This window comes from Penicillium concentricum (genome assembly GCF_028827145.1).
Source record: "Penicillium concentricum strain IBT 3081 chromosome Unknown utg000002l_segment0_segment0, whole genome shotgun sequence".
Taxonomy (NCBI): Eukaryota; Fungi; Ascomycota; class Eurotiomycetes; order Eurotiales; family Aspergillaceae; genus Penicillium; species Penicillium concentricum.
This window is the reverse complement of record NW_026622755.1, coordinates 10,220,603-10,239,047: the sequence shown is the minus strand read 5'-3', so window position 1 is coordinate 10,239,047 and position 18,445 is coordinate 10,220,603. Positions and strand designations below refer to the sequence as shown.

The 18,445-nt window shown below is 49.2% G+C and overlaps 5 protein-coding genes across 5 annotated transcripts; 2 read left to right on the top strand and 3 right to left on the bottom strand.

Moving 5' to 3' along the window:
• Nucleotides 1-166: 166 nt before the first annotated feature.
• On the bottom strand, nt 167-1,228 carry N7517_007618 (60S ribosomal eL14 domain-containing protein; the record flags this gene model as incomplete). The annotated part of the gene is made up of 4 exons (XM_056725348.1): nt 167-433; nt 542-805; nt 916-1,050; nt 1,109-1,228. Coding segments are annotated over 4 exons (576 nt in total), but the record flags the coding sequence as incomplete, so codon positions are not given.
• Nucleotides 1,229-2,240: 1,012 nt separating this feature from the next.
• On the bottom strand, nt 2,241-3,430 carry N7517_007617 (protein transporter YIF1; the record flags this gene model as incomplete). Its single annotated transcript, XM_056725347.1, has 3 exons — nt 2,241-2,444; nt 2,509-3,069; nt 3,131-3,430. The coding sequence occupies 3 exons, from the start codon at nt 3,428-3,430 to the stop codon at nt 2,241-2,243; spliced, it is 1,065 nt and encodes a 354-aa protein (XP_056581597.1).
• Nucleotides 3,431-3,701: 271 nt separating this feature from the next.
• N7517_007616 (signal recognition particle receptor subunit alpha) lies at nt 3,702-5,751 on the top strand (the record flags this gene model as incomplete). The annotated part of the gene is made up of 3 exons (XM_056725346.1): nt 3,702-3,923; nt 3,982-4,264; nt 4,316-5,751. 3 exons carry the CDS (start codon nt 3,702-3,704, stop codon nt 5,749-5,751), a joined length of 1,941 nt encoding a protein of 646 aa, XP_056581596.1.
• Nucleotides 5,752-6,769: 1,018 nt separating this feature from the next.
• On the top strand, nt 6,770-8,068 carry N7517_007615 (uncharacterized protein; the record flags this gene model as incomplete). Its single annotated transcript, XM_056725345.1, has 1 exon — nt 6,770-8,068. The coding sequence occupies one exon, from the start codon at nt 6,770-6,772 to the stop codon at nt 8,066-8,068; it is 1,299 nt and encodes a 432-aa protein (XP_056581595.1).
• Nucleotides 8,069-9,532: 1,464 nt separating this feature from the next.
• N7517_007614 (Acyl transferase/acyl hydrolase/lysophospholipase) lies at nt 9,533-18,000 on the bottom strand (the record flags this gene model as incomplete). Its single annotated transcript, XM_056725344.1, has 13 exons — nt 9,533-10,693; nt 10,760-14,299; nt 14,358-15,342; nt 15,411-15,561; nt 15,621-16,377; nt 16,437-16,522; nt 16,578-16,648; nt 16,696-16,786; nt 16,840-17,182; nt 17,238-17,509; nt 17,564-17,627; nt 17,679-17,759; nt 17,812-18,000. 13 exons carry the CDS (start codon nt 17,998-18,000, stop codon nt 9,533-9,535), a joined length of 7,791 nt encoding a protein of 2,596 aa, XP_056581594.1.
• Nucleotides 18,001-18,445: the final 445 nt, after the last annotated feature.

Here is an 18,445-nt window from a genome sequence, read left to right as displayed (position 1 = left end):
CCTGCACACATTGCCCTATATGGAACTACATCACCAATTCTGAACTAGATTGGCTAATAATTTATAGATCTCATCTAGATCATATAATATATGTATATAATACAGTTTCCAGGTCATTACATATGTATTTACGCATCTGCTCGTTCTATTCTTTTTGTAGAGCCAGATATTTCCCGTAAATTGGGGGATATAAAATGAGTCCAGAGCCAGAGGAAAACCAAATAACAAAAGGCCCCTTTGCCGGGATATCAAGGATTTTGAATCATTTTTGCTGTTCATTGATAATGCATACAGCGATTTTGCCAGAGTATTACCAGCAATGGAAACCCTTCCAGGACACCTCCTTCAAACCCATGCACCGAAACCTCGTAATCATCTATGACTTGTTGGCAGCGCGAGCCTTGGCGTGGGACTTCTGGACCTCGTAGCGAGCCTGCAGTATGTTAGTTGGACTGTTCGTAGTTCCCCAGATTGTCCGATCGGGTGGGCCCCAGGCGCATTATGTGCCAGAAACCACCCCCCATTCGATATTTCCACGTACCTGCTTGCGGAGGCGCAGAACCTTGAAGCGCTCGAAGTCGGACAGGTTCTTGCGGCGCTCGGAGCGGTCGGTGCGCTGAGCGAAGGAGCTCTTGGCCCACTTGCCATCAATCTCGTTCTTAGCCCAAAGCTTCTTGACGGGACCGGTACCGGCAGCACGGGGGAGCTGGGGAATGGTGAAGTGGGTGAGAGTGGCGTGGGCGAGAGGGAGAACGTGACGGGGCACGATCTTCTGCTCCTCGGTGGAGGGACCGTCGACCAGGACCTGAAGAAAATCGCAAGTCAATACACAATTTCCAACTTCAGAATATCTCCGAAAATCCGATTCTCCAATTTTGTAACGATTTCCGGACTTCAAAGGGCGATTCCACATACACGGCGGTGGTCCACGATCTCAACGATGGCAGCAAGCTTGCCTTCGAAGGGGCCGCTGCGGATCAGCACTAGGCGGCCAACCTCAACCAGCTTCCACGAAGCGACCTTGACATCGATATCGGCCATGGCGAAATTCTGCGAGATGAAAAATTCAGCGTCGCGGGTCTGTAATATTTGGAGATAGCACACTCACGGTCGACAGGGGGTATGAGTCGAGAAGGGGTTGTCGAAAGAGTTCAATTGTCCAAGAGTTGTCTCGAAATTCGGATGTGCCCACACTCGCAACATTCTCGCTTAACCGGCCACTTGCAGGTCTAGGGCTCTGCTTATCTCAGCATCCGCATTAACCTTTATCCGAGACCGTGCATTTATCTCGTTTTTTTTGACCTACAACTTAACTCATTCCCTTCAAGCTATTCAGCTTTGGAAGCTCAAGACTTTAATGATGAGTCTTGCTTCTGCTTCAGTTTCGCCAATTGCTCAAATGTAGCATTTTACTAAGGTATGCTCATATTCCCTTTTCCCGCCTTCTTTCCCTCATATGATGCCGTAATTTGCGATTGACCCAGTGTCTGTGAGGCCCTCGCCGGGGCTCTCTATACAGCACTGTCGGATGATATTCAATTTTCTTACATATTCTGATATGGATTATAAACTTCATGTTATATGCTGTCAATGCTTTTGAGAGACATCGCGCTGACCTGTTCAAAAGCTTTAGGACATTATTTGATATTCAAGACCGGACCTCTCGGCAACATCGCTCTCGATCTTTCACAGGGTATGTTCACACATCCACACAATCTTCCGCAATACCCCCCAGGTCCGATGATTAGAAACTTTTATCACGCCTAGATAGTAATTGAGCTTCTCGCTATGAAATTACCTAACTACCAAGATCTCTGAGAACCTTATCACCTTGCACATGATTGCTTGTTATGTTGGTTGTGACCTGTCGCTAACCTTCAAAAGAGTATAGGATCTCTGTGTCAGACTGGCAGCTCGCCTTATATATAGCCATTGGAATGCAATTTATATTCTTTGAAACCCCAAGTTCTCCTTTAGTGCCTTAGACTTGTAATTTTGGTATCCCCTAAGAAATTAACTCACCCTGATTCACCTACGTTGTTATCTGATCTGCAAACACTCGGGTACAAATGCAAATAATTTTTGATTACAATAAGTCGTGCTATATCGTTACCTCGGCCGTGCAATGCCCAAAGACCCAGAGCAAGCCACTTGTCCCTCCATGCTATGCCTTCCTATCAACCTAGTCTATCCCTCCCAAATAGCAAAGAGCAAACTCCTTGCCCCTTCTGCGTACCTGATTATGACGACGCAGAGCCGGCAGATGCCGCAGATGGTCCCTCGCGACTGAGCACCCACATGAAAATGAACTGAACGGCGTAGGAGTATACGAACAAGAACTGACCGCGTCGGTTGCGTTGGGACCGAGCCACGGCCTGCATCGAACCGGCATGCATGGCGGAGTCAGTCGAATCGGGGAGCAACACATATTTCAGCGAGCGAAGCTAAGAATTTAAATATTAGCAACTGTGGAACGCACTGGAAGCTAGGTAAAAAGCTGCCACTTACTAGGAAGAACGCATTGGCCAAAAATGTGTACGCAAACATCGTCCAGCCAACCCAGCCCCTGGTCCCTTGTCCGGGGTTGAAGATCTCAGACGCTACCATAGTGACAATGATTCCAACAAACTTGTAGCCCGAGTATGCCACCAGATCTAGCAGCTGCGAGTCATTGTTAATGCTCAAAATGTATGTCGCTAGCTTCAAGCATAGAATCTCAAAGGCGATCACTGCAATGGCCGTGGTGGTGATCGAGCCCAGAAGCTCTGGGTGGAAATCACCGCGGAATCCAGCCAGTAACACCGACAGCAGAATATATGTGACCAGGGCCATGACGGGAATATACATGTCTGGCGAGTTCAGGTCGTCGCGAGGAGGCAGGAACATGGACGAGTATTGTTGCTGCATGATTTGACCACTTGGTCCAGGGGTTGGGGCCATTCGAGCTTGCTGTCGAGACCATGGTTTGTGTCGCCAGGGGAAGAGGACAAGGACCAGCTTTTTCAGGACGTAAGAGTTGGAGACGTTGAAGTAATGCTTAAGAGCGGGTATAGAAACATAGCGGTTGAACTGTAGAATGTCCTCTAGGTTAGCTTTAAGTGGAAGATAGAGATCTGTCAATGGTGCATACGTTGCTTTCCATATATTCCTGCCCAGCCGCCATTGCGCTTTTCCCAACCTGGAAGCCCATCTGCGCCGTGGGTTCATTCATGAATCCACCGAATCCAGGAGCACCAGGGGCATAGCTTCCACTACCACCCTGAACGGGCGACGGTTGGTATGGGTTACCGCCATATCCAGCACTTGGGGGTTGCTGGGGAGCTGGTGGTGGAGGTGAGCGCATCATAGGGACGGTCGAGACATGTTGCGGGACGGGGTGGTGAAGGGGCGGCGATTGCGCGGGCGGCGGAGCGAAAGAGCCCCGATACATAATGCACCTAAATAGGAAAAGAAAGATAGAATGATAGGGAGCGTGAAATCTTAGTGGCGAACGTGTCGTCCTGGTCGTCTGACGGGGGTTTGGGGAAGAAGCGAGGTTGATAACGGAGGAAAGTGTTTATACGTGGCTGAAGATCCAATCCGCTTCCGAGCTCCCCCAACTTCGCCCCGTACCGCCACCAACAAGTCACATCGGACCTTTTCCCCCCCTCCCACATTAATTATCTGCTTCTCACATTTGACGATTGCCGACGATAACCAGAATGTTAGAGGCTTTTGAGATTTTGACGACCTCGGGCGTGGTGCTCTGGTCTAAGGCATACGCTCCAGTGGGCGCACATGTTATCAACAGCCTGATCAACGATGTCTTTATCGAGGAGAAGGTCGTGCCACAAAATGCGACAGCTGGAGTCTCACCGGCATACAAGAAGGAGAAATACACACTGAAATGGAAGAGAGTGAAGGAATTCGATTTAATCTTCGTGGTACGTCTGTCGCATGCGCATGCGCGTCGCTGCTTCGACTAACTCTCAGTTTGTGCAGGCCGTCTACCAATCGCTACTCCACCTTGGTTGGATCGACAAACTTCTTGAGAACATTTCAACAATCTTCATCGATCTCTACAAAGACCAGGTGAAGGGAGACCGCGCAAGAATCCAGACCTATCGGTTCGATCAATACTTTGAACAGCAAGTTCGGGAGCTTGAAGACAACACTGGTGGCTTTGTAGAGGAACATGTGCCAGAGACGGGTGAAAAGAAAGACCCGCTTGTTTCGTCGGACAATGGAGGCCCACCGCCGCCACCGGTGCCTGGCCTGGTGAAAGGTATGGAATGGCAACACTCTCGGTTTCAAGCGCATACTGACCATCCCAAAGCGCAGCCTAGAGCTGCGCTAGCCGGGGCGACCTCTGACGAGGGTACGCCACCAGCTACACCAGAAATTTCTAGATCTTCGACCCCCCAGGGTCATCTTCTTACAGCGAAAGCCGGACCTGGAGGTCGTGGATCCCGACGATCCCGCAAGGCTGCCAATTCGAGCGCCAACGCCTCGTCTGGCGATGAATCCCGAAAGGGAAAGCCCGCCAAGACTCCTGTGAAGAAGATGCGCAGATGGGATGCCAGTGGGATGGCAGATGAGGATGACGGAGAGATCCTCGATTATTCTGCCCCCGCCGAGGAAGGAGGGTCTGTCGCTCCAGCGGTGGAAGCTGTCTCCGAGGAGGATTGGGGTCGCCGAACTGGCAAGGGCCAATTCGTGCTGAAGGAGTTAGGCGAGGAAGTTCAATCCATTTTGGACCAAGCTGACGCGGAAAAGTCCAAGGGCACTGCTTCGTCGGGTGTCGTTGGCTCCGGCTTCAACGCAATTGGTGGCTTCTTCCGTAACATTGTTGGGGGCAAGGTTCTGACAGAATCTGACCTCGAGAAGCCTCTCAAGGCGATGGAAGAACACCTCTTGAAGAAGAACGTCGCCCGTGAAGCTGCTGTCCGGCTCTGCGAGGGAGTTAAGCGTGAGATGATTGGCAAGAAGACTGGCAACTTCCAGAGCACTGATGCCGCATTACATGTGGCCATGGAATCCTCGCTGAGGAAGATCCTGACGCCGACTTCTTCTTTGGATTTGCTGCGCGAGATCAACGCTGTGGTCGCTCCCACCACCAAGCAGCAGGCGCCTCGCCCGTACGTCATGTCTATCGTTGGTGTCAACGGTGTTGGAAAGTCGACCAACCTGAGCAAGATCTGCTACTTCTTGCTCCAAAATAAGTACCGTGTTCTTATTGCAGCATGCGATACTTTCCGTTCCGGTGCTGTGGAGCAGCTCCGCGTGCACGCTGACCGTTTGAAGGAACTGAGTGTCCGCGAGAATGCAGGTGACGTGGAGATTTACCAGAAGGGCTACGGCAAGGACGCGGCCAACGTTGCCAAGGATGCAGTTGACTACGCAGCGGCCAATAAGTTTGATGTTGTCCTGATCGACACTGCCGGCCGTCGGCATAACGACCAGCGGCTGATGTCCTCACTTGAGAAGTTCGCCAAGTTTGCTAACCCAGACAAGATTTTCATGGTTGGTGAGGCTCTGGTCGGCACAGACAGTGTCATGCAGGCCCGCAACTTCAACCAGGCATTTGGCGCTGGCAGGAACTTGGATGGCTTCATTATCAGTAAATGTGACACCGTCGGTGACATGGTGGGAACACTGGTCAGCATGGTCCATGCCACGGGAATTCCCATTGTGTTCCTTGGCGTTGGACAACATTATGGAGATCTGCGAGGGCTCAGTGTTCCCTGGGCTGTTAGTCTGCTGATGAAGTAGGGACGACTTGATATCCTAGTTTAATATCTTTTTAGCTGTGTACATTTCATATGAATCCTTTGCTTGCTACTTTGTTTTGTAGTCAGGTTGCTATAGTCTCATTCCTTATAAAATATGGAATCCCATTTATCTAGCCACGCATACCATTGCCAGTACCAATTCAGCACAAATGAATTCTTCATAGTATTGGCCAGGGATCTCCACCATCACCACCGACATAGATAGCTGTCGGACTTATAGTCCCTTAGGTTTGCATTTATCGGGTATATCTGTCTCATATTGGCATAGCGATATCTTCTAGTTCATCCACAATGGTATACTCTTCCTATCTGCTATATAGACAGGATGATGTCTTCTAGGGGCTTTCCTATCTGGGGCTCCGCTTTCATGGGGGCGCTCAGGCTCGGGCTTATGCTACCCGGTCAACTATCTGCATACCGACATAAATTAAACAAAATACTCAAAACTAGCAGGGCAAATGTACATAACTTATGTAACGAGATTACAAATTCACTGGCATATGTTATGGGCGAAGCTAAGGCGGTGAACCAACTCGTATCAACATTTGAAGGTTAGCAAAACCAGATGGACCACCTGCGTTCCTATAAGGCAAGCCTTCTGAGAACTTGAGATGATTCCAGAAGCGACTAGAAAAGCGAGGGCAACCCATTCGAAGGTTCGCTCAGGCTGCCAAACGTGCAAGTAAGCAAGCTGATACGCTAACAAGATCCGCAACTAATACATGACTCTCCAGAATTCGCCGCAAAAAGTGTGATGAAACCCACCCCTCGTGTTCGAGGTGCACCGATACGGGTCGAGTGTGTGAATACGTGGAGATCCCGGACCGACGTAAACGCGCCGTGCGAGACATACAGGCCGCCACCGCGGCCCCCAGCCGGGCCCCAGTAATTTCGTTGCACGACGCTTACTGGATCCAAGCCAAGTGGGTCTTTCATTCGTCGAACGGTGGTACCTTGATTTATTCAAGACGCATACTTCTAGAAAATGCACTGGGTATATGGTCGATGACTTCTGGCAGCGACTCGTTCACCAGGTCGCCGAGGAGGAACCTGCTGTTCGGCATGCAGCTATTGCTTTGAGTTCTATGCATTGGAAATTTATGCAAGAGGCCGACTCTTTCAAATCAAAGGCCCTTTCTATGCCTAAGCCTAGTGTGGATAGAAGCACATCTTTCACTCTAGCGCAGTGCACCAAGGTCCTTGTTTCTCTGCGGCAGAGACTAACGAAGGGATATACATATACGACACGCAGCACACATAGAGAGGTGGTTCTTGTTTCATGTATCATGTTAGTGTCGCTGTCTCTCTTCCAGGGCGATGTTAAGGCCATGACCTCGCACCTACGGTCCGGCTATAATGTGCTTATGGAATGGCAGAAAGTCAATTTCGACGGAAATCCCTCGGGGCTGGTCCTAATGCGCACAATTTCAGATCTACAGCTACACCGGATTACATTCTCTCAGCCACAACATGATAAAGAATCAGAAGCGGACGATTTACCGCTCTGGCAGGCGATTACCGTATGCCGGCCTGTATATGGGCAGTCGGAAGTGTTTGAAAGTGGCTTTTCGTTTGTCCTTGGGGCGGCTATCACGTCGAATTACCCGCAGGGATTCGAACTCCGCGTAGGATCTAGTCTACAGAGGTTGAACACCGCCCTTGCCGATCTACTCTATCAGAATAGCGTGGAAAAGACGCTTATGGAGAGATTGATGAATTGGAAGAGCGAGTTTCGTGCTTTCATTTCGGTACATAGGGATACGCTATCGCCACAAGACCGTGGCCCGATAATATTGATCGAGCTATGGACTATGGCCAGTGATATCATACTTGGTTCTCTTCAGAGGCCCCTGGATGAGATGTCTTATGACTCCTTTTTGCTTTTATTCAAGCGAATGAACGAGTTGGCGGCGCTTTACTTGAGCTTAGCAGAGCAATCTTCGATGTTCTCCACTAAACCTATGCTTCTGCAAATCCTCCATTTCAATGCCACTAAATGCCGCGACTGGCATACCCGTCGGGAGACATTACGCCTAGTGCGTGACTTCCCACGACGAGAAGGTTTCTGGACATCTGATCATCTCGCCGCTGCGTTAGAACACGTTATCAAACAGGAGTCTGCTGGTTCGACGCCTAATGATGTGATTCCGCGCGCAGCTCGTATTGACATGCTGCATCTCAGTCCTTTGGATCAGAGCAAGTTCAATATATGGTATCATCGACCTTGCACTTCCGAGGAGGTTGCTAATGGTGCTGATGTCCATGGAGTGTGGACAAACGTGGTGCTATCAGCTTAATGGCACCAACGACTCAAAAAAGATTGAAAAACCGCCAGCCAAGCAATTAGCGAAGGTGGAATCTGTAACTTTGGCGGCCTTTTCGCTGGCCAAAGGAGTGGTTCTGATCAGCAAGGATTGCGACATGATACTATATGGTCAGTTGATCTCCCGCTTTGCTCAGGTCGCAGTGAGTTAGGTCAGGCTATTCAGCTGTGAATGGGTTCGGGTTGCTTAGGTATCAGTGGGCTTGAACGACAAGGGGTGAGCAGTAGGGAAGTGAAGGCCAAGATTTGCCAGACATGATCCGGTATATATCCCTCCATGCCAATCCAGCACCATTATTCTAGATGATACTCTTAATCCTATGCCTGCATTTTACATACCTGAACATGATTAAAATGACCTATAATTCTAATTCTGTTCTTGCTGATAATTCAGCAACCCAAAAAGTACAATCGCCACCCACCTACATCACTTTACCACCATTTTGACCACCTCAACAGAGCAAAAAGAAAGCATGGGAGGCAAAAAGTAGTGACCGACGCAGGGATCGAACCTGCAATCTCTTGATTCGTAGTCAAGCGCCTTGCCATTGGGCCAGCCGGCCTGTGAAAGATTTTGACCAGTTTGGATATATGGGGCGGCGGAGTTTTTAGGGCAAGGCTCCACTTAAATGTTTACATCAGGATTTTCATGTCGTATTCAGAGGCCGTTCTTTTCCCCCAACCATGTGTATATCCGATAAGTTTGAACAGTTTCGGGGCATTACAAGTCAAAAAAAAAGTGATAGGCCAAAAAAATTGATAAAAATGAGTACCCAGATGGGCCACACAAGTGCAAAAAGAAATCTCTCCCTCGGGGAATCGAACCCCGGTCTCCCGCGCTTATCGGTATTAATGACAAGCGGAAATCATCACCACTAGACCAAGGAAGATGTAGCCAAGTTACTGCTCGGCCATTGGAATGGTTGATGGAAAGACCTGCCATGTTTGATAATATAACCAAAAAGGAAAGCGTCGCATGGATTTATATTCTCATACTTCATTCTCAATTCTTGATACAGTGTTTTCTTATTCAAGTCTCATTATTTTGTTTTCGAAGAGGTTTCTCATGCTTAGACTCTACATGGTTAAATGCAAATACTGCTGTGTAGGCATTGGAGTACAGTGGTGAATAGTATGAATGATTGTCATGACGAGTGAAACGGGGCCAAGTTAAACGACCAACCTAAACGTCGGTAGGTAGCAGGCTATGTTGTGGCTTTATATGCAATATATGATAAAGCGAGGATAATTAAGTCTCGAGTCGTGACGGTTTGCATTATGGGTAGGTTATCAGTAATATATGTGGCTATATAGTTCGGGTGAAGTTTGCAGCAGAGTATATATATTCTCATAATTTATATTCTTTCATATTTCTTTGAAATGAACCTATAAAAACTGGGATACTACTCTGTACGGGTCGGTCACCCCTTCAATTGCCTTAGACTGTGCTCTTCGCAACCACCAAATCGGCAATACTGGCAATAGACACCCCACCCATGATGTCAAACACGGCTACGGTGGCGCCAAATGTTTTACCAATCCAATTCCGCAGATCCACCGCCATCAGGGAATCAACACCATAGGTGGATAGGGGCTTGCTCGGCTCGACATCATCGGACGAGATAGACATCGCACCTGCCAGCTTGTCGGCCAACGCGCGGTGAACAATCCGAATACGTTCAGTCGAGTCCGATGACTGCCGGAACAGAGTAGCGGGGTTAGTAACTATCTGCTTCAGAGAATCCTGGTCAGGGGTAATATCAGAGCCTGCAATATATGAAAATGCTGCCAGCAACGGCCGGTCGAGCAGAGCAGGCGGAACGCGGCCTTGAGCCAGATGATCAGCTGGAGTCCGAAGACCAAACAGAACCTGACTTTCAGATGGTGATCGTTGTGGAGCATCCGGGCGGCAGCAGATAGTCAACAATGCAAGGAGCTCGGCCCCATCGATTGGCCGCATGTCATCTGCAGCCAGCCGCTGGCGCTGATAGGCGCCTGTTTCTGCAATAATGCCAATATTGCGCATCCAGCCGATATCAATCGAAACCGCTAATTGACCCCGAGAAACTCGATACCGTGCCAATGCATCCTGGAACGCACAACCTCCAGCATAATTGGAGCTGGCCATTTGACCAACCACACCAGCAAGAGACGAAAGGAGGATGAAGAAATCAAGACTTTCAGGTAGCAAGCGATGCAGGTTCCATGAGGTCTGTACTTTCGATCGAATTGTCAAGTCCCATTTGGTGAATGTCATATTTTCCTGGAAGATGCCGTCTTGCAAAACCATCGCTGCGTTGATGCAACCCCTGATGGGTGGCATAGTTCGTGCACATTCAGCTAGCACGTGCGATAGACTTGTTTCAGACGAGACATCACATTGGGGAGCAACAATAGTTACTTCTTGAGCAGTCAGCTGGGCGACTACCTCAGCTGCAGCCTTGGAAATTGCTCCTGATCGCGATGGCACAATCAGATGCTTGGCTCCCCTGTCCGCCATCCACTGCAAAATGGCCCGCCCAATGCCACCAAACCCTCCAGCAACCAGGTAAGATGCGGACTTGTCAAACTCCCATGTTGGTTGCTCTTTAACAAATTGCTGGACGAGGAAACCCGTTAGCTGAAAGATCTATAATACTGGAGGTTTCCACAAGAGACTACTTACCGGGACAATATCGTCAGGACTTGCGGTGACCACGATCTGGCTCATTGGCTCTTTATCTTGAATCTTCTTGTGGATCCGTTCAAGCTGCGACACTTTATACACTGGTACCGGTCGTAAAATCTGTATCTCGCCATTTTCGATCAGCGTCATGACAGTCTTCAATAGACGAGATAATGGTTTCGGACGGAGTCGCGTGGGGTCAACGACTGAGGCAGTGATATTTCTGGCGAAGAACTCGTGTGGAAGATTGAGCTTGGCCTCGATACCTGCATGGCTGATCTCGATGAATCTGCCACCGAGTGCCAGGCACTGGGAATATCCTCGCAGCGAATCCTCTCCCACCAAGGAATTCAGGACGACATCGACACCCTCTCCCTCAGTAGCACGTACAACATCTGCTCCAAATGTCGCATCCTGGCCATCAAAAATGTCCCCACCTGGTATCCCTAGAGTCTCTATGAGGAAACGCTTTTCTTCCAATGATGATGTGGTCGCATAGACCTGAGCCTTTTGCTTCTGCGCTATTTGAACTGCAATCTGGCCCACACTGCTGGCAGCCCAATGGATAAGGATTGTGTCTCGCTCGCCAAGTCGTGCGATATCGATTAGAGAATGGTAGGCAAGAATTGCCGGGTGGAAAACTGACGTGGCTGCTTCGATAGAGAGCTTCTCGGGAATTTTGACGAAGTTGGTCTCGTGGGAGCGAGGATACTTGCGCATGCAATCGAGATCTGATACACAAACACGATCGCCTATCTGGAAGGAATTGTTGCATTCACTGCCAACTCGAGTGACCACGCCACCGCAGTTTCCTCCAAAGAGATCATCTTTTGTTCGATCGATAGCGCTACGAATGTCCCCTTCCATGAAACTCCAAGTATCTGCGTGGATCTCAACCTCGTGAGGGCCAAGAGGAGATTTGTGAACGGTGTCCTGAACAAAGATTGTAGACTTTTGAGGTATCTCGGTGTTCAATGAAAGCCTCAAGGCCCCTGTTTTGGCCCAGGGCTCATGTGTGAGCTGCGGCAAAAGAAGCGGATGTATTCTTTCGTTACCCGCGACATCTTCGATGACTCGGGCGGTCATGAAAATTCCGTCCTTGAAGACATACTCCAGCTCCTGGGACGATGGAGAGCCGAAAGAGGTTTCAACAACCTTGACGATAGCACTTGCACAAGCAATACCATCGGCCTCGCCTTCAATATTGAGACTGACGAGGTGACTAGAGGGTTGTTCGGCGCGAATAGAGCGCAAAAAGCCTTGAATTACGCTATATTCGGGGCCATCAGCCGTGCTGGCACCTGAAGATGTCACCCACAAGAGCCTGGGCGTGTTGTGAATCAACTGCCGCAGGGCTTTGAAGGTCTCCTCAGACAAATTAGCGAGCAAGGGCCGGCTAACTTCGACTAAACAGACAACAATGTCATCGTCAGAATTTGCGAGGGACTGTGGGAGGTCCTCTGCAGAGAAGGAGCAAATTCGGGGTTCGAACTCCTCTTGAGGATCCAAAGAGTCCCGTACTGATTTGGCCAGCAGTAGTTGCTTCTCGGACGGATTCTTATCGACCACCAGTACAAGGTTGCTGGCATCCACCCTGGGCACGATAGGATATTGTGGTTCTTCAACAGCGGTGCTGAGAATGATACTCACCACATGACAGTCCTCACTATTGTAGTCCCGAATGATCATGTCATTCCCAGAGAAGCCATTTTCGCTTAGACAGCGGTCCCATACGGCTTCAGATACAGCGGGCGAGTGAGGCCGCCATTTGTCGCGAGAGACCCACCAACCAGGTACCAAACCAGCCATGAAATTGGTGGCGACATCCTCTGGCTTGATTGCTTCAAGCAATATAAGGCGACCGCCAGGCTTCAACGCCTTGCGGACATGCTGGATTGTAGCTTCGAGGTTTGGTGTCGCGTGAAGGACACTGGCGGCGATAATTAAGTCATAGGAAGCTGGTTGGAAGCCTTGATTCTCAATTCCCTGGACAATATCCAGTGTTTGGAAATTCAATCGACCCTCAGCCTGGAAGCGAGGCCAGCGGGATTTTGCGCGTTCCAGAAACATGGGCGAGATATCCGTGTAGCTATATTCAGCGAAGCTGGGAGCTCCGATTCGATTCTCACGCTCTTCCAAGGCTGCGAGGACTTGGGCAGTCATACCTCCTGTACCAGCACCAATCTCGAGAACTCGCATTGCTGGGTTTTCATGTGCAATCAACCCCAAAATACCGGCAAGTCGCCCATCGGCACATATGTTCTCAAAAAGTCCAGCATAGAAGGTATCCGCCAGATCATATTTGAAGATTACTTCAAGAGGGTCTATCTTTCCGCTGAGTATCTCTGGTAGCTTTTGGGCGCATACGGTGTATAGCTTCCAGGTTGGAAGAACTCTTTCGATATCATCCACGCGGGCCTCGATCTCCATGTTACTCACCCGGTAGGCCTCTTCTTGCTGGGATGGCGGCAACCTTTTAACGTGGAAGTCAAGCCATTCAAGATGACGACGTAGATTTTCCGGAACCTGAGCGCGATCCAAGCCTCTCACAGCCTGCGCTGCCACAGTATCCAATAGTGAACATAACTTGCGATAATTGACCAGCATTGCAGTCTCGTCAGTCTTGGTATCCGCAGGGTACAGGTGAGATAGTTGTTTGGAGTCAAGTAGGCTCAGGTGTGGCTTCCAGTCGATACTGTATAGCAACTTCTTACCTTTTTCTTCAGAATTCTTTGATACAGTTGCCATATTAGCCTGTTGAATCCGACATAAAGTTGCTCCGTTCTCGGCGAGGGCATATATACTGCCCTGTTCTCCATCAACGGTGACATGATCGCCACGGGCAGTGGTGTGTGACGTCGCAAACCATTGAATGGAGCTATTTTGTGGAAATTGCCAGCCAGAGGGTGCGAACCATGCGTCCACAAGGCGAACAGGAACATTGGCAGCTTCTTGCTGCCCGGAAGCCACTCGCAGGACCTGGAATGCCTGGTCCAAGATTGCTGGATGCACTAGGCTTCCTGTCTCAAATCTTTTCTTGGTCACATCAACGCGTGCCAAAGCGGTATTTTTGCCATCCCAGCAAACATCCTGTAGCAGTTGAAACATTCCTCCATACTGAAGCCCGTACTCAGCCGCATCTTTGTACAGGGCCTTTGAGTCGAGCGGACGACTGCAAGATAAAACTGCAGATTTATGCATGGCCTGAAGACCTTCATCGACGGTAGTGCCAAGCGAATCCTCGCTATATTCGGCCATGATATTTGCATTACAGCACTCCGTCCACGTGCCCCGTGAATAAGAAAAGACTGCTACATCAAACAAGGAAGTGTTGTCATTTTGTGAGCCCTTTACCAGTCGCAAACGGACTTGGGTCTCAGTGCGCTCTTCCCAAGTCTGTGGTACAATGATAGGGCTCATAAACTCAGCCAGTTTCACGAGGTATCCTCGTACTTTTCGGTCAATAGGCACCATTTGTTGAACCGCCTCAATGGCCATGATCAACATACCCGCGGCCGGGTAGAGCACAGTGTCTGTCATCTGAGTCGAATTAGCACCTCTATTTGCCAGGATTTATGGATTGTCACGAGGGGCCTACCTTGTGGTCTCTGATCCATGGGGTAGACTCGGTGCTCAAGAAATTTCTCCACCTGGGCTCCAAGGGATTCCAATCGGATACTCGGACCCCTAGTGTGTCTCCGGAGACAACACCTCTCAATCTGAAATCTCGACTGATGCGTGACTCGGTCCAGTACAGACGTGATCTATCAAAGGGGTATGTGGGACAATTCACAAGGAACGGTGGGCGCGTGTTGGCTAATTGTCTGTTTACTGCGGGCAAGGAGATTTTGTGACCAAGGCAAAATAGTTGACCAGCAAGCTCGAGAGTGGTCTGGACCGCAGGATGAGACCTATGGAGGACATGGAGATATCGAATCTCCCTTTTCCGATTGGCGACCTGCTGGATTGTGTCATTGATAGGCCTCTTGAGCGCTGCATGAGGGCCGATTTCAATAAGATCTGTTACGCTTCCCATGCCAATTTTCAGAGTCGACGACCACTGCGTAAGTAGCTGGATGGCGTCGGCAAATTGAACTGGAGAAATAAGATTGTTCGCCCAGTATTGAGCATCGGCCAAATCGTCCTGGCGAATGGCCTTTCCCGACACTGACGAAACCATTTGGATCCGGGCCGTTACTTTACTCGTTTGTCGATCTGCGCCCTCGATCGTCCCAATCAACGTCAAATACTCATCTGCAATTGCGTTCATTGCGGCTGAGTGGTACGCGACGCCTGTCTTAAGTTTCTGTGCAAATATGCCATCCTGATCTGCTTGGGCTTTCACCGCGTCGATGTCCTCTTCTGGACCTGAAAGGGTGCAATTGAAGGGGCTATTGATACAAGCCACGGACAATTGGCTTGTTACTCCTTCCCCAACACGCATGAGATATTGTGGCACTTCAGGTTTAGCCACGTTTATCGATAGCATAGCCCCCGGGGAAACGGCACCGCTGCTAGTCAGCTTTCCTCGGAAAAAGGCGACCTTGCACGCTGAAAGTAGAGAAAGAGCCCCAATTGTATATCTGGTAAGTTTATCATCTGGTCAGCAATTCAACTGAAAAGACCGTGGTTTATCCTTGATGATACATACGCAGCAGCAATCTCGCCGGACGAGTGACCCACAACCGCCTTTGGCACAATACCAAAGCTCTCAAGTAGCTCTACAAGAGCAATTTGAATAGCAGTACAGATAGGCTGACTATATTCGGGTTTATCGATGTTCTTTCCATGGCGGAGCTCATCTAATCATGTTGTAAGTTATCATTCGTATACTGGTCAAACCGAACGCTGCCCCACTTACCAAAAAGTGACCATCTGGATCCCAGGCTGTGATATACCTCATCAATTTGTCTTAGAGTCTGGGCAAATATTGGATAGGCAAGCAGATCCCATCCCATGCCCACATACTGGGCACCTTGTCCAGTGAACACAAAAGCGAGCCCGGTGTCGGTCGAACTTCGAACCGGTTTAACTGGCGAAAGAGCCTTTCCTCCTTGGCCGACATTTGAATCTGGGAAGACCGAGAAAGCTCTCCATAACATCCGACTTCGCCGTGAAGCAAGGGTAAATACTAGATGATCAAGCTTGGACGGGTCATCGAGGCCTAGATCTGTGCTAGAGACCTCGTAGCTCTCAAGCATTCTCTCTACCGCTTTCTGATCGGCGGCGGACCAGACAAGCAGCTTGGGCTGACGTGCGGCAACGCTCAGGCTCTTGTCATGGCCGTTCATGAGTGAGATTGCCCCGTCTCCATTCAAATGCGTCGACCCATTAGTGTACGTAGTTCCTTTGACAAAAGATGTCCCATCGATAACTCTATGATCGTCGTGGTTCCCATCTTCATAACCGGATTGGGTCCTCGTATTGGAGATGCTAACAACCCTTGTCAGAGTACCGGGGAGCAGAGCCGTGCAGTGGTTACCAGCTAGGCCTCGCTGCTGCATGTAATGAAGAGCATCATCGAGAACAACATGGGTGTTAGAGCCTCCGAACCCAAAGGAGTTGACAGAGATTCGACGTAGGCCTTCACTTGGCCACGGAACACTTTGTACTGGGACCTAAATCGTAGAATAAAATTAGCGAAATTCCAGACAACGACAACTGGGTCTGTCTGTACCTTGATTTTAAAAAAATCCACATCAATGGCAGGATTGATCTTTTCAAAAAGAGCATTGGGTGGAATAATGCCCTTTTCCAGAATCACTATAATTGTTAATAGTTATACCATGACTTCGAGGCACGCAAAAATGGCTCATACAGATAGATTTGACCAAGCTTGCAAGTGCGCTGGCCCCTTCGAGATGTCCGATATTTGCCTTCACAGATCCACTGAAAAGTTATTAGCGTGTGGCTTTTAGATTTACTATAAAACATACACGTAAAGAGGCTCATCGGCAGTTCGACTTTTTCGGAAAACCCTGCCAATAGCTCTCATCTCAATCGGATCACCCACGGGTGTTCCCGTCCCTATAGAAAATCTCTTAGACTCTGAGAAGCGGATGTGATATATCTAAACTTACCATGGGCTTCGACATATCGCGTCTCATGGAATGATAAACCGGCCTGCTTGTAGACATGACGAATTAATTCTTCTTGTGATTGAGGGCTGGGCTGCGTAAGCACAGGAGTGTGGCCATCTTGATTTGAGCCTGTTGAGCGGATAACGGCCCGGATCATGTCACCATCTTCAATTGCCGCAGATACGGGCTTAAGGACAAGAGCCAATGTCCCCTCTCCTCTGGCGTATCCATTGGCACGCTCATCAAAGCTATAGCAAAGGCTATCAGGAGAGAGGAAGTTTTGGTTAGCTAATATTTGGAAAATCGAAGGATCTAAGAGCAGATTGCATCCAGTGACAAGAGCCTTTTCATGGTGAGCAAAGAAAACATATTTTTTTTGGCTGTGGATTCAAACTCACACAAGAGGCATCACCGCTCCACAATGCTTTACAGGCCATGTCAACTGCCGATAAGCTACCTGAGCAGGCTGTATTGACATGGATGCTAGGTCCACGCAGATCAAAGTACCAGCTCACTCGGTTGGGAACGACACATGCAACGGAACTTCCTGTGGCAGCTGTCCGCTCTGTATTCTCTGGGTCCATGGCCACCAGACGGGCATTATCTTCCAGCATTGAAGCCGAGAAAACTGCAGTACGAGAGCCCCTCAGCTTCTCAACAGGTATCCCAGCTACGATGACGGTCAGTTCTACTATGCTCTAGATGCTTCGAGTTTGCTACTCACCTTTCTCAAAAGCCCGATATGACTCCTCCAAGGTCCATCGCTGCATGGGATCCATCGCCGCCGCCTCATAGTATACTTAGTACAATGTTCTGTTCATCGTTTGAGCGGTACTTACCTCCTGCGCCGTGACCGAGAAAAAGGGCGCATCAAAAGCGCCAAGGTCCTCATTGAGGAAATGACCACCTTTTGCAGGGAACTACAGCAAAGTCAGGCACCACAACTCGTTGATAAACAGATTCTAAACACACTTTTATCAATTTATTGTTCAAAAATGAAGCTGGATTGGCGCGGGTTGCCGGCCAATCTGTTCTAAGATTCCGGCGGTTCTCTAGAACCTCCCAGAACGACTGGTCGTCGTTCACATCTTGTGGGAGCCTGAAAGAGTATCCAACAATTGCAATGTCATCTCGCGCTGAGATAGAACCTGGGGTGCTCATCGTTTCCGTCTTCGTCAATCGATACTGTATGATGCAGGTTAATTTGTTTGAAAAAGTACGGAGTACTTCTGAACAAAAGACGACACGGTTTCACCAACATAGCCTTTCTGTGCAAACAAGTACTCAAATACTCAACGCCATGGCCCTCTCCACCATTGAGGCTGTAATTCCCACTCTAATGAGACCCTCTGGAGTAAGTACTATGTTCGGGTACGGGCGCACGGGCCTCTACTTTTTTGCGGGCCGCAGCCAGGCCGGGCCGCCATTGAATCCACATTTCTTAAAATCATAGACGTCTTATATGTGTTATTAGTATCTTCCTAAATCTGTCTAAGATCTAGTTACCTGACGGAGTACTTCATAACAAAATCAAATCTGTTCTCTACTTCCAGAGCACCAGATGGCGTTAGTGGCCTAAGGTTTCAACGCCAAGCGGAGAATTCGG